Below are 15708 nucleotides of genomic sequence, written 5' to 3' on the forward strand. Positions count from 1 at the left end.
TTCCACACAAAATAGGAGGAGAACTCATTCATTCATTCGTTTTCTACGGCTTATCCTCACGAGGGTGGCGGGGGTTGCTGGAGCCTATCCCAGCTGTCTTTAAAAGACAAAATAAGAAACCAAAAAGTTACCACTTCCACACAAAATAGGAGGAGAACTCATTCATTCATTCGTTTTCTACGGCTTATCCTCACGAGGGTGGCGGGGGTTGCTGGAGCCTATCCCAGCTGTCTTCAAAAGACAAAATAAGAAACAAAAAAGTTACCACTTCCACACAAAATAGGAGGAGAACTCATTCATTCATTCGTTTTCTACGGCTTATCCTCACAAGGGTCACAGGGGTTACTGGAGCCTATCCCAGCTGTTTACGGTCAAGAGGCGGGGTACACCCTGGACTGGTGGCCAGCCAATCACAGGGCACATATAGACAAACAACCATTCACACTCACATTCATACCTATGGACAATTTGGAGTCGCTAATTAACCTAGCATGTTTTTGGAATGTGGGAGGAAACCGGAGTACCCGGAGAAAACCCACGCATGCACGGGGAGAACATGCAAACTCCACAAAGAGATGGCCAAGGGTGGAATTGAACCCTGGTCTACTAGCTGTGAGGTCTGCACGCTAACCACTTGACCACCGTGCAGCCTAGTGGTTAAATTATATCCAGAAATGAAAACTTAAATGTAGTAATATTGAAATGATTTTGTAACATAAAGGTAGGGTGTTGAATATGTAAATTATGATACCTTATAGAAATTGCCTCACCCTCTCATTGGGGATTTATGGTAGGACTTTCACTGGTAAAATGAGCTGGGTGAATTGTTGGGGGGGGGGCTGTTGTGTGTGCTGGGGGGGAAATACTGCTGGACTGTCTGGTAAAATAAACCTGAAGCGCATCTCAACCTGGTCTGGTGTACCTTTCAGAGGCTATGGCTATCCTGGGCTAGTAAGAGTAAGCCATTTTCCCAACTAAAATCTTCCAGACATATGTGACATTAACATATGTGTGCTTTCAGAATTTGCACGATGAAATATTGTGAATTCAAAGCGCACTTGCTCATGCAGCCAAATTTACAATACACACCGCAGTAGACATTGTTCAGTGTGTGTGCGCTAATCTGAAGCATTAACCATGCAAAACAGATGGTAGCACTCTGTGTGTGAGCGTGTGTGTGTGTGTGTGTGTATTATGCCAACACAGGATGCAAAAACAATATGTAGGAATCAAGAAACATGTCAAGGGTAGAAACGGACAGCAAAAGGCATGCAAAAGTACAATCAGGTGAAAATGAAACAGTCAACAGTAGTGGTGACGTTGAGGTTATTATTTACAGACATGCAATCAAACTTGCAATCTTAAACCTGTTTCATAAACTACACCGTGTTTTTAACAAGACACACCTGGCACGATCGTGCATCAGTCACTGAAGGTGTTTTTTGTCTGCTTCTTTGCTAGTGATATAGTCAGTTGGAAAACTGCTTGTCGTACTGAACACGATGCTTTTGAGAAAAAAGCAGTATGATTAGAAGAAAAGCTCTCTAAATGCTGGGGATGAGCCAGATATTTGTCATAAACTATGCATGCCTGCATTGACTGGCCACAACATTAAGTACACTTGATGCCACACAAGGCATATAATCTGCATGAATGCCTAAAATATGACTAAAATAGACAGCTGGCACGATCGTGCATCAGTCACTGAAGGTGTTTTTTTTCTTCCGTCTGCTTCTTTGCTAGTGATATAGTCAGTTGGAAAACTGCTTGTCGTACTGAACACCTTTTACCTTTTTGAGAAAAAAGCAGTCCGGTTAGAAGAAAAGCTCTCTAAATGCTAGGGATGAGCCAGATACTTGTCATAAACTATGCAGGCCTGCATTTACTGGCCACAACATTGGGTACACTTGATGCCGCACAAACCATATATTCTGTATGAATGGCTAAAATATGACTAAAATATCACTCCCCTCTCAAAACATTGCAGTTCGGAACTTGCAATCTTAAACCTGTTTCATAAACTACACTGTGTTTTTAACAAGACAGCTGGCACGATTGTGCATCAGTCACTGAAGGTGTTTTTTTTCCTTCCATCTGCTCGTTTGCTAGTGATATAGTCAGTTGGAAAACTGCTTGTAGTACTGAACACCTTTTCACTTTTTGAGAAAAAAGCAGTCCGGTTACAAGAAAAGCTCTCTAAATGCTAGGGATGAGCCAGATACTTGTCATAAAATATGCAGGCCAACATTGGGTACACTTGATGCCGCACAAAGCATATATTCTGTATGAATGGCTAAAATATTACTAAAATATCACTCTCCTCTGAAAACATTGCAGTACGCAACTTGCGTTTCATAAACGACACTGTGTTTTTAACAAGACAGCGGGCACGATTGTGCATCAGTCACTGAAGGTGTTTTTTTTCTTGTTTGCTAGTGATATAGTCAGTTGGAAAACTGCTTGTAGTACTGAACACGATGCTTTTGAGAAAAAAGCAGTACGGTTACGGATACAGATAATTTAGATGGGTGAACAGATACAGATACAGATACAGATGCAGATGCAGATGCAGATGCAGATGCAGATGCAGATGCAGATGCAGATGCAGATACAGATACAGATACAGATACAGATACAGATACAGATACAGATACAGATACAGATACAGATACAGATACAGATACAGATACAGATACAGATGCAGATGCAGATACATCCCTACTAAATGCTATCTAAATTCCATAGACAAGGAAGGGGGGGGGGGGGCAAAGTGTGAACTCGTATTATTTGACAACAAAACAATCCATGAATGTAAAGTAGCTCAAGATGAAGGAGTAAAACACTTCCCAAAGCAGGAAATCACATTAACAGTACCATCTAATAGTGTACTATAGGTACCATTCAGCATCCTTGTAGTACACATAATGCACTCATACTTAAGACTCATTCTTCTTTTACTGTATTCGCATTGAAGAGGCTGTTGGTCTGTCTTGTGTTAGAGGTCAGTCTAAGGTCATAATGGCCACATGGTGACGCTGTAATCCTTGCCGTTTGTTTTTGCAAGCCTGCCAATGTTGTCTGCATATTGGCACCGTTAGGACTAACCCCAGGCAGAGTTTATCTGTCTCACAACACACACAACCATCTCAGACGGAGAAATGGAGACGCACATTTGGAGATGACTGAAAGCCTGATTGACCCATCGATTGCTATCACAGCAGCATTGTTTCACACATAAGGGTTGCATGCCGTCAAAGCTTACTAGTATGACCGCTGCTCACTTACTCGTGTGTGCCCTGGCTGCTAATACTTGCATGTAAGACTTAATCCCATATTGCTGTGGCTATGTTAAGTGTCCGAACGGGCCCGTCACACACTTGCAGGTGCTGTTTCCATGCAGAGCAGGAAGATAAAGACAATATCTGCTAGATCGTCCTTAATGACAGCTTGTGTTTATGTAGGTTCTAAAGGCATCTTGGACGTGAGCGTTGCTTTAAGACTGCGACTGTCTGCCCAGATCTTCCCCGGGGAAGACAATCCGATAAAGAGATCGCTGTGGCGTCAACCTTTTTCTTATGTAGTATGTGTGTGGTCTATACAGTGCCACTTCTTACATAATGGCTGGCCAGGACAACACATCACCAATCCGACTGTAAATCGCTGTGATGAAACGTAAACACAGAATGTCATATGTTGCCTATGGCTGCATCCACAAAATAAAACATATTAATTTCAAGGTTGGACGTTCTTCACGGTCTTATTTTACCTTATAAGGATATATCATTGTGGGACGGGACAAATGGAGTGGAAGGTAGCTTTTCAGGTCAGTGTCTGGCTAAGTATGGGTTTACCACTCTCTCTCGATGACTAATCCCCTGACTAACTGCAAATGAGGATTTTAGTAGGGACACAAGCAGTGCGTGACTTAGCGTACATCCTCTATCCCCTGGAGGACATACGATGTCTTTATGCAGGTTGTAACTGCGCTGCTGTCTTACACAGGTCACACTTTATTTTTAGTGTTAGAAACAAATGCAACTATTACATAAGCTCATAATGTATCCTAATGTACCGTATTTTCCACACTACGAGGCGCACTTAAAAGCTTATAATCCGGTGCGCCTCATGTGTGGACTTCCAAAATCTGTAAAAATGTTGTTGTGTCAATCAAGTGGACCATACAGTACGTATGCTTAATATCCGCCAACTGTTATCCGAGCTTTGAGAAAGCCGGCATCATTGCTGAACAGCACACTGACAATGGGACTGACTCCGACAATGATGAGAGGGAACCCCGGCATGTTCATTCATTTCATTCATTTTCTACCGCTTATCCTCACAAGGGTGGCGTGGGGTGCTGGAGCCTATCCCAGCTGTCTTCGGGCGAGAGGCGGGGTACACACTGGACTGGTGGCCAGCCAATCCCAGGGCACATATAGACAAACAACCATTCACACTCACATTCATACCTATGGACAATTTGGAGTCGCTAATTAACCTAGCATGTTTTGTGGGAGGAAACCGGAGTCCCCGGAAGAAACCCACGCACCCGGCGTGTTTGATGGCAAAAATTTTTTTGCCTTAATGACAAAAAAATTCATAAAAAAACTGCTTGTTGTGTTTAGTTGTGTTGTCATTGACTAATAAGTAAATTTCTTTGATGATCTGACACGTTTATGTGTTACAAACATTAATTAATTTTCTAACATTTTTCCTCGCGAGGGTCACAGGGGTGCACCCCGAGGTCCACCCTGGACTGGTGGACAGCCAATCCCAGGGCACATATAGACAAACAACCATTCACACTCACATTCATACCTATGGACAATTTGGAGTGGCTAATTAACCTAGCATGTTTTTGGAATGTGGGAGGAAACCGGAGTACCCGGAGAAAATGCACGGGGAGAACATGCAAACTCCACACAGAGATAGCCGAGGGTGGAATTGAACTCGGGTCTCCTTGCGCGCTAACCACTCGGCCGTGTTACAAACATAAAATATTTATTTTCAACTATGAACACAATAACTAACTAGTTCTTGATTGGATTTTTTTATGTCTCAGTCAAATGTCCAGGGTTGAAAGGACATTTTTGAAGTACTATTGGCGAGTGTCTGTACCCCTAAAGGCATATTCATGTAGACCTTTATATCCGACTGTATGGAATCCAGCTCAAATGAAGGCAGATGATGAATATTATGATATTGCAGAAATGAGTGCACTACACAGCTGTTACAATTGAGTTTCTAACCTTGCAGATTCATAGGGTATATACGAGGAGACAGATGTCACTGTGAAGACTCTGTGAGTCACGCAGACGCATGAGTCAGGAGCCAAGCGATGTTATCCGTTGTTGCCCTCTTTGACTTATTTTTCTCTTGAAACACATGAAAATTGTCAGTGCAGAACATTATTCGGGACAGAACTGGACATGCAACAGAGAATCTGAGTCATGTTTTGGTAACGAGAAATGTAAATATAACAGTTTAAATAGCTCTTAGCGCAAACTCTTTGAAAAATTGTAATTGGTATGTGGTGTGATTTATTGCGTAATATCATACTTGTATTAAATTTAGTAAATCGTATCATAAAGGGAATTATTTGAGAACATACAGGTACACCTGGGGAAAGATTATACATAAGGTGCATGACTGTAGATGTATAAATGTGCAATTAAACTATGCAAAGTGTGCAAAGTGTACAATGACTGATGCATTATCCGTTACAGACTTCTCAGATATGATATATGCCAATTAATACATAAATGTACATGCTGGTTCAGACGCTTACATTAAATAGTGGTTGCCCTCATTGTTTTTCCACTGAAATGAGTACGACACTCTGAAAAATCTGAGATTTTGGTGACCAAAATTTACCACTGCTCGGGCTGCGCTTCACCTGCGCCAAGAATAAACCAGGTCAGAGCTGATGAGTTTTCAGCGCACCTTTGACGAGCTGTTTTGTCACAAAATTGTCACTGTGCCAATCTGAAAATGTAGACTCTGATCCTAGACCAAATTAAGACCAAAAGACCAAATTAGCACTGCATGGGCTGCGCCACCCTGCGCCACCCTGCGCCACCCTGCGCCACCCTGCGCCACCCTGCGCCACCTTGCGCTGCGATCCATCTGCAAGACCATGTTCACCTGACGTCGGTGACACGTAGATCTGAGTGTCATCTGCATAGTTGTGGTAGGACACACTGCAGCTGCGTATTAGCTAGCCTAAAGGGGGCATGGACAGATTGAACAATAGCGGCCCTAAGATTGACCCCTGGGGAACTCCGCAGGTCAGAGCCACTTGGTCTAAGACACTGTTACCAATTCCAAGTACCAGATGTGAACTATTTTCTGTTGTCCTGTGTGAGCGTCTGGACATGGAAAAGACCCGCGTCCCTGCACCCGCAAAGCGATGGCCGAGTGGAGCGTTTTAATCGCCCCATGCAGTGGCAGCTGACTGTCCTCACCTCTAACCACCAGCGTGACTGGGACCAGCACATTCCACTGGTGCTCATGGCCTACTGCTCAGCTGTCCAGACCCCTGCTTTGTTGAAGAAGCAGGAAGAAGAAGAAGAGGAACCATGACGTGCACAGCAAGGGATGTGACTTCCTGCCGGGTGAGCTAGTTTGGGTTCGGAAAAGAGGACGATGCCCAAATCTGAACAGTCATGCAGGGTGCTTGAACACCTGGGGGAGGTACTTTGTTGAGTTGTAGTTCCCCCTAGAGGCAGAAGACTTGCTCTGCACCGGGACAGGTTAGTACCGTGCAGGGGCTGGCATGTTCCCCCAGTTCGAGGTGGGGCCTGCTTCACGGTCCGATGGATCCCAGTTCGGTTCGGTCCCAGAACTGATGTTGTTCCTGTTGAGCCGCTGGGCATCACCCGGAGACGGACATGTCATATCTGTGACTTTGTGTAGCTGGTCCTTTAAGAGGCGGGGCTGAGAGGTGTGGCGGTGTGACGTCACGACTGAGCGAGCCTTAAATGTGAGAGAGACTAGTGAGAACTAGCTAGGAGTTGAGAGTGGGAATGTTGTCATGGTTTGGGGCCTCCAGCAGCCATGGTGTGAATGAGCAGTGTTCCGGAGTTGTCCGCCATTAATAAAGCGATTGAAGTGACATTACAATACTTATCTGTCAGTGCTAATGTTGGTGTGGCAATAAATTGGCTAATGCAAATAAATTAGACCCCTTTCACCTGCGACCAAACACATCTGAGTTGCATAGCAACGATAACACTTTTGCCAAGAATCAACCCTTGGGGGAGGTAATAACTAATGGTGCTGTTTATTCCGGTTTCTTGCACATGAACATTTGTGGAAAATGCAATTGTGGCACAATCACAACCACGGATCTAAAACATAAACATAAAAAAATAAAAGATGCTCCAGGTTTAGGCAAATCTTAGGGGAATTAAAAATAATGTAAATAAATCATTGTTACAAATATTGGACGATGCATGTTTCAAAACGCTTTCTTCTTTAATGCAATACCAAAAGTTGAGAAACAACGCAATCTGTTGGTATACATTTGAACTACAGTACAATAGTTGTATTTTTTAATTTTACACCAAACCAAGAATACAAACCCATTCATTGTTTTACCAAATCCCAAACAAAACAAAACTCTCTTTTCAAGTGGTGGGCATTCAGCACTTAAAAATATTAAACCATTATAAAACCAATTATATTAATTAATTTAGGAGTAAAATTACATTTGCACCGAAAGCAGTTGCCATTCATAATTTGGTTGCTAAACTATTTGGAGGTCAAATTGAGGTTTTAAATGTTTAAAATAATTCATACATAGAATTATGCAAGGAATAAAATGTAAACCAACCCCAACCCTAAAAGATTAATAGATCTATTGTAACAATATACTGGAGATGAAATACATTTCGAAACAAATGTTGTTTCCCATGCATAAAGTATACCACCCATCTCTTCAAACTTTCAGCAGTCAATATCAATGCTGGACAGCAGCTCCTCCAAGGCCTCCAGCTTCTGATTGGCTTCCTCGATCTCGCTGTACGTCTGCACGTTGCTGGCGATATGGTAACGGATGTCATCCACCAGCGGGACGGAGTCGGTCTCGTGTCGCTCCTCCAGAAAAGCGGCATCCTCCTTGACAATCTCAGCAAACTCCTCCTTCTCCACCAGCTGAAGGGAAGTAATTACATAGGCTTAGTTAGGAGTCTACATGGACATTCAAAACATCCATTTTCTCCGGGAATGGGACAGAATGGCTGACATGTGGAAGCGCACTAATGCACTTTACCCTGCATTTAGATTCTCAGTCAACATGGCCCTTAATGATGGTCCTTGTATAATAATAACCAGCCTAATAAAGCCTACATTGTACTGTATTGTTAATTGGGCCATATTGAACAGAATAATTAAAATGTAAGAGGCTCTCCTGCCTCCGGAGTTGGTGCCGGTATCCTTCCGTATTAGCAGTAATATGTTGTGTAATACTCCGGTTTCCTCCCACATTCCAAAAACATGCTAGGTTAATCGGCGACTCCAAATTGTCCATAGGTATGAATGTGAGTGTGAATGGTTGTTTGTCTATATGTGCCCTGTGATTGGCTGGCCACCAGTCCAGGGTGTACCCCGCCAGCTGGGATAGGCTCCAGCATGTCTGCGGTAGGGTTAAGCGGTAGAAAAAGAATGAATGAATGAGAGTCTAATTTAAAAATCTTGTTTTTTCTCAGGGCTGTACAGCGGACGAGTGGTTAGCACGCAGACCTCACAGCTAGGGGACCAGGGTTCAATTCCACCCTCGGCCATCTCTGTGTGGAGTTTGCATGTTCTCCCCGTGCATGCGTGGGTTTTCTCCGGGTACTCTGGTTTCCTCCCACATTCCAAAAACATGCTAGGTTAATTGGCCACTCCAAATTGTCCATAGGTATGAATGTGAGTGTGAATGGTTGTTTGTCTATATGTGCCCTGTGATTGGCTGGCTGAAAATGAAAATGAATGTTTTTTCTCAGTGCAAATTTCCTGCTCTTTCCGCAGTGTTGAAGAGGTAATGATCCTTTCATCTACCTGTCTGTTTTACCCTTAGGGGAAAGTTTAGATGTGTTACTTTGTTCTCTTGCCACAAAATATGAAAAAAAAAAAAACCACCCACCAGTTCAATTATTTTGGCCATAAACTCCGTACACTGATCCTCCAGCCGAGAGAGCCGGAAGAGCTTGGCGGTCTTCCACAAGTAGACAACGTTGTCCTCACATATGGTCTGGGCGAGGGTCTTCCCGCACAAGCGTTTGAGCCCCGGCAGCAGGTACATGTCAGCCATACAAAGGATGTCAAACACGTTGTCCCGTGTGAGCTAGACATCAAGAACAACCAATATAAACATCTCAAGTTGTGTAAGTATTTCGTAACGTATTATATAGATGTCATTGATATACAAGTTGAACAGTTTTGGTCCCAGTATTGACCCCTGTGGTACTCCAAAAAAAAAACTTAGATTAAAAAAGAAGCCCTAAGGAGAAGATGACAGCGATGCAAAGTCAATATAACTCTGACACTGATGGATCTGTCTGCGTGCAAAGCTAATGAAAGCTCCCACCCATTACATACGTAGTTTGAATATTATGAATATGGCATAAACACACACGAACATATACAGTGTTTGCACATCCTTCTCTTGACAGGTGCTTATCCTAGCCAGGTAATTAGACATCCAAAACGTATAATAAATGGTATGATTGATGGAAAAAGGAAATTGTCCAACCTGCGTGTCGTTGCTGTAGATGTAATACATGACGTGGGTGAAGATCTGGTAGGAGATGTTGTGCAGAGTTATCACCGGTGTGCTGGGCTGATATAGGAGATGCTCTCCCTCGCTGAAGTGGTCCTCCAGTAAAGCTTTAAAGTAATCACTCCTTCCACAGAAAAACGCCTGGAGAAAACCACACATTTAATTAAATTTGTGTAAAAGTATGCGGATAGGGTCCGGAACAAAAGCCAAAGCTTCGTACCTTATGACACATGAAATCATAACCATCGACTCTAAAGCATACGTCAGGAAAGGTGGGCAACTGGTCCACCCTGTTAAAGGGAAGCTCGCCAAATCCAACCTGAGGGGAACAAATTGATGCATTCGGGTGTTCAAAGAGCAGCTAAAGAACATCCTGGGAATATCAGTTCATACTCTGAGCTGCTGAGGCGTTGCACAATCTGCCAACTGGGCCAAGTCCTCCTGCAGCTGGCAGCTATGAGGCTCCAGGCTGAGAACCTTCACACAGATACCTGGCTTGTTGGACACTTCAGTGCCAAAACATAAAAACAGGAAGAGGATTCAAGCCGTGAAATACTTTGTTTTGTGTGTATATTAACAGTATCTTACCAAAGTTATACACCTGTTTGCATTTTATCTCCAGCTCTTCCATGAGATACGTCATTTTGCACTGCTTAGCGAGTCGTCTGCAGTCGTCTACGAGGCTCACGTCAATATCCATACGTCCTGTAGCATCACACCACATGGGTGGGGTATTTTTAATACTCATCTACATATTCATTCAAATACACTGGCATTTACATTGATATTAAACTATGTCATTACAGTAGGTGGGTTGAAAAAATATACATAATATGTACACAAAATAGTAATAGCCGCTTTTTCCTCATGAGTGTCGCGGGGGTGCTGGAGCCTATCCCAGCTGTCTTCAGGCGAGAGAGGCGGGGTACACCCTGGACTGACTGGTCGCCAGTCAATCACAGGGCACATATAGACAAACAACCATTCACACTCACATTCATACCTATGGACAATTTGGAGTGGCTAATTAACCTAGCATGTTTTTGGAATGTGGGAGGAAACCGGAGAACCCGGTGAAAACCCACGCATGCACGGGGAGAACAAACTCCACACAGAGATGGCCGAGGGTGGAATTGAACCCTGGTCCTCCTAGCTGTGAGGTCTGTGCGCTAACCACTAGACCGCCGTGCCGCCTATTCACTCATTCATTGCATCTGATTAAAGAACACATAGTCACCAATGCAATTGAAAACACAACGTGGTGTAAAAACACTCATATTGCCTGAGTCACACACACACACAGCCTCACTAGACACCCTGGACTGGTGGCCAGCCAATCACAGGGCACATATAGACAAACAACCATTCACACTCACATTCATACATATGGACAATTCGGAGTGGCCAATTAACCTAGCATGTTTTTGGAATGTGGGAGGAAACCCGGAGAAGAACATGCAAACTCCACACAGAGATGAGCCGAGGGTGGAATTGAACCCTGGTCTTCTAGCTGTGAGGTCTGCGCGCTAACCACTTTCCCACCGTGCAGCCTTGAGAAAAAATAAGATTTTTTTAAATTACCGGTAATAACCGGCGGGTTACCCGGAAAAAACCCACACATGCAAACGACACACAGAAGATGGCCGAATGACATAAGTTAACCCCACTGGCGTCCATTCCTGCTCTGTTAGAGAGGCATTGCAAAGTTTTTTTTGCCAACTTTTTCCAGCGTTTCTGGTCGCTGTTTCAGTATGTTTAGTTCAAGATGGAGCGAGATAGTGTTTGTGATGACTTCTCCTCATGATGACAGCATTTCAATTAACATTATGTCAATTTCTGCAATTAACAGTTGATTCAGTTTTTATTGGCCAATTCCACGATTCCATTAATGCATAAATCATAGGGCCCTAAGAAGGGGAGCTGAGTGGAGGGCGAACAGGAAGTGACGTCAGAGGTTCAGAGTTGAGTTGTAGTTTTACGTGGGTCACGTCATCAACAGTCGACAATGCTTTTCTTATGGATTACTATTATTAAGCCTGGGTAGTCAGTAACTTTACTGACACCTATTGACTGGTAAAGAGTACTACATGTACTACATTCTGGGTGCCTTATATTGGTATATATATCATATTTTAGTATATACAGTATATCCACTTTTATGCTTGAAAAGTGTAAAAAATAAAGTAGTATTGAGTAGTATTAGTAGGTGGACAAGTGATTGGTGCGCAGGCCTCACAGCGAGGAGACCCGAGTTCAATTCCACCCTCGGCCATCTCTGTGTGGAGTTTGCATGTTCTTCTCCGGGTACTCCGGTTTCCTCCCACATTCCAAAAACATGCTAGGTTAATTGGCCACTCCAAATTGTCCATAGGTATGAATGTGAGTGTGAATGGTTGTTTGTCTATATGTGCCCTGTGATTGGCTGGTGACTTAATTAATGTTTGTAACACATAAACGTGTCAGATCATCAAAGAAATTTAAATATTAGTCAATGACAACACAACTAAATACAACAAGCAGTTTTTTAATGACTTTTTTTATCATTAAGGCAAAAAAAATGTTTGCCATCAAAACATTCCTCCCACATTCCAAAATTGGAAAATTTCCAAAAATTGGACTCCAAATTGTCCATAGGTATGAATGTGAGTGTGAATGGTTGTTTGTCTATATGTGCCCTGTGATTGGCTGGCCACCAGTCCAGGGTGTAAGACAGCTGGGATAGGCTCCAGCACCCCCCCACAACCCTCATGAGGATAAGCGGTAGAAAATGAATGTAAGTGATCACAAAATGAGGAATGCTAAACCTCTGTAGCCTAGTTGTAAAATATGCTCACCAGTATATAAATATTGCAAGATGGCTCCAAAGGCTGCAGGGTTGATCTGAAATGAGGTACAAATATGTGTCTAAAACACATTTTATATTCCATACCAAAGTAGGCAAGAAGCACCAATGACTCAATGTCTCAATCACGTGGACGTACCAGAGGATGTTTGAGGTTGATCAAGGTTTTGTCCTTCCATTTTGTTGCAAACATTTCTGTGAAGTACTCTGACAGTGCACTGAGCACACATCGATGGGCTGTGAACGTCTGTCCATGAACAAGGAACTGGATGTCGCTGTGCTGCCCCTGCTCCAACAACCTGAGGAGAGAGTAAACATTCCGATACGGTGACTGTAGGCGGTTTGACAGGTTCACTGAAGCAATAGACTTAACAGGTACACCATTAGGTGCACCACAGGATGAATCTTACATATGCAGGAAGAAGTTAAAATCATCCCGTTGCATGGCGCGGACACTGACACACTTGTACTCTTTGAGCACTCGTCGGATTGAGTCGTTCAGTGAGCCGTAAAGACACCGCTCACCGTCAAATGTGTTCGCCTCACATTTGGCGCCTGTACGGAAAATTAGAGAGACAACATACAATAAGAAGAAGACCACAAACGAGGCGTTGGTTTTGTCAGTGTCACTCTTACCACTTGCCAGCAGGTACTGGACAAGCTCCTCGTGGCCACAGAGACAGGCATAATACCTAGCAGACATATTTTCAATGTTTATTATGGCTGCACTGAAAAAAAAGACATACTTTATGCTAATTGTCTGAATGGTACTTACAAAGGGCTGCTGTCCCATTTATCTCTTACATTGAGGTCCACGTCTCTTTGTTCGACGAGGTACCTGGGAAACATTTGGTGATATTGGGGAAAAATGCAAGAACTTGTCAATGTGGATTTAACCGAATAAAACAGGAATATTTAAATGAAATGTTCCAACTGGTGTATTACGCGCTTTATGTCAGATAATAATCAATTTTATTGCACGTGTACAATGCAACGAAATGGAGTTTGCAAAGTACCAAGGTACATAAGCAGTAAGATATAACTGTGGTTATACAATATTATACATAAACACAGTAGGGTATATGCACATATGGAAAAATTAATGTATAGAGCAACATCTTAAAACTGAATATTGCATTATATTATTGGACGGTAAGTATATTTATAGCATATTTATAGACTATATAGACGGTAAGTATATTTATAGACTATATTTAAATGAAATGAAATGTTCTCACTGGTGTATTACGCAGTTTATGTCAGATAATAATCAATTTTATTGTCATTGCACGTGTACAATGCAACAAAATTGAGTTTGCAAAGTACCAAAGTACATAAGCAGTAAGATATGACTGTGGTTATACAATATTATACATAAACACAGTAGGGTATATGCACATATGCATATACCCTAAATAAAAACTGAATATTGCATTATATTATTGGACGGTAAGTATATTTATAGACTATTAGAAACGGACGGTATGTGATTAAATTTAATTAAAAAAAAATTAAGAGCTTGTAAACGTACAATTCTGAAGTCAAGACAGTGCTCGCTCTCCCAAATGCGCATGCGCAATCTGAGAGTGATGCGTTTCAATGTTACTAGGATATTATAATTAGATAGTCATCTTTTTTTTTTTATTTTGTGTAGACTTGTAGTCGTAGGCTTAAGTTTTTTGTGAACGTACCATGTCCCAGTGGAGGGAGAGGTGTGCACTAACATTAAATAATACAAAACATGCATTCTGTAGCACAACCAAGCTGTCAGAAAAAAAAATGTCCACATTGGGAATCACAGAATGACTCCTATCTGGCATCCAGTTGCCAGCAAGTCCTTCTTAGCTATCAACCCTCCTGCCGTACTTCCACAACCGATGCATATGCATCTGACATTAGCTTTAGCTCCAGGTCAAAGGCGTCTGCTGTCTTTTAAATGATACAGAAAACATGAGGCGCTAGCATGGTTGGACTGTTTGTAAACAAATGCTGGTTACCTGACTCTACAAATGTCGCCCTTTCTGCAACTACTAAACAAATCGTACGCATCCATGATCCCGTCGGTGTTTTCGGTCCTCTGAAATGCATTGAAACGGCCTGTCTGCTGGACAGGTAGACGACGTAAGTATGAAGGTTGAACGTTAGATTTGAGTCGAGTTTTGCTTGGTCTCGGTTTGCCGATGTTTTGCTGCTGGTCTGCAATGTTTTTTTTTTGGTGGCGTTTCAGGAGTCACGTGACACGGCGGTGTTGCATTTACACGTATGGAATAGCGAATGAACGAATTTTTACTCACTTGTTATTAACAAGTCTGATACTCCACAAACACTGAAAAGGTGCTCCTTAATTTCTTTATTTCGCCGAACTGTTCCGTGGTGTGTCTGTTTGTGTTTTAATGTTATTATTCGTGTCGTGGGATAGTAGAACATACGGAATAAACATTGAATGCAGCATATGGCAATCAGTCGATTTTTTTTCTGTCCATTTCTAATTTTTCTAAAACAAATAAAAGAAAAGAAAAAAAATTATGATTTGTCCCAATGTTTATACTGTAGCGACCTCGATGCGTTCTTGTTGACATGTTGTGTTATAGAATATCCCAGTGGCCTGGAACGCACCAGAGACGGGGGCGTGTCGTTGTGTGGGGAACCAGGAAGTGCAGTGTTTGGGTAGCCAAGTAGCCATTATTGTGGCCAATAAAAACCTTGTTATTGACCACAGTTGTGTGATTTCCAATACCTTTATATGTTTTATTATATTAATTATGGTTAATGGTTACTCTACTTAATTTTGCTGTGATGTGAAAAGGAACAAATATCCATGCTTCAAAACAAATTGTTAAGTAGTAATTCAAGAGAAACACTCCCAAATACCAAGCATTCTTGACTGTCCCTACCTTGCATGGCAACTCTGCACAAAACTTTGTATATTCATCACATGTCAAAAACACATCATGTGCAAGAGATCTCACTCTGCAAGAATTCCCCTGCCTGTCAGCCAAAAGTTAAAATAATTAACATTTTGTTCTTGACCTGAGGAAGCTTTATTTACTGTGGCATGCGGAGTGTATTCCATGTCACGTTTGTGGATGTGATTTGTCATCCA

At 42.4% G+C, this 15708-nt stretch overlaps 1 protein-coding gene across 2 annotated transcripts; it reads right to left on the minus strand.

Moving 5' to 3' along the window:
* Positions 1–7258: 7258 nt before the first annotated feature.
* On the minus strand, positions 7259–14819 carry abtb1 (ankyrin repeat and BTB (POZ) domain containing 1). 2 transcript variants are annotated; one of them, XM_078796742.1, is made up of 12 exons: positions 14603–14817; positions 13381–13443; positions 13242–13297; positions 13016–13160; positions 12745–12904; positions 12598–12643; positions 10352–10468; positions 10157–10269; positions 9984–10082; positions 9737–9904; positions 9128–9328; positions 7259–8154 (listed from the first exon to the last, which is right to left on the minus strand). In XM_078796742.1, exons 1-12 carry the CDS (start codon positions 14656–14658, stop codon positions 7948–7950), a joined length of 1431 nt encoding a protein of 476 aa, XP_078652868.1. In that variant the 5' UTR covers positions 14659–14817; the 3' UTR covers positions 7259–7947. The 2 variants fall into 2 exon arrangements, with proteins under 2 accessions (XP_078652868.1, XP_078652869.1); XM_078796743.1 differs by lacking the exon at positions 9128–9328 and having other exon boundaries at positions 14603–14819.
* Positions 14820–15708: the final 889 nt, after the last annotated feature.

The sequence above is a fragment of the Doryrhamphus excisus genome, linkage group LG15, assembly GCF_037039965.1.
Source record: "Doryrhamphus excisus strain RoL-2023G ecotype Guam linkage group LG15, RoL_Dexc_Guam_v1.1, whole genome shotgun sequence".
Taxonomy (NCBI): Eukaryota; Metazoa; Chordata; class Actinopteri; order Syngnathiformes; family Syngnathidae; genus Doryrhamphus; species Doryrhamphus excisus.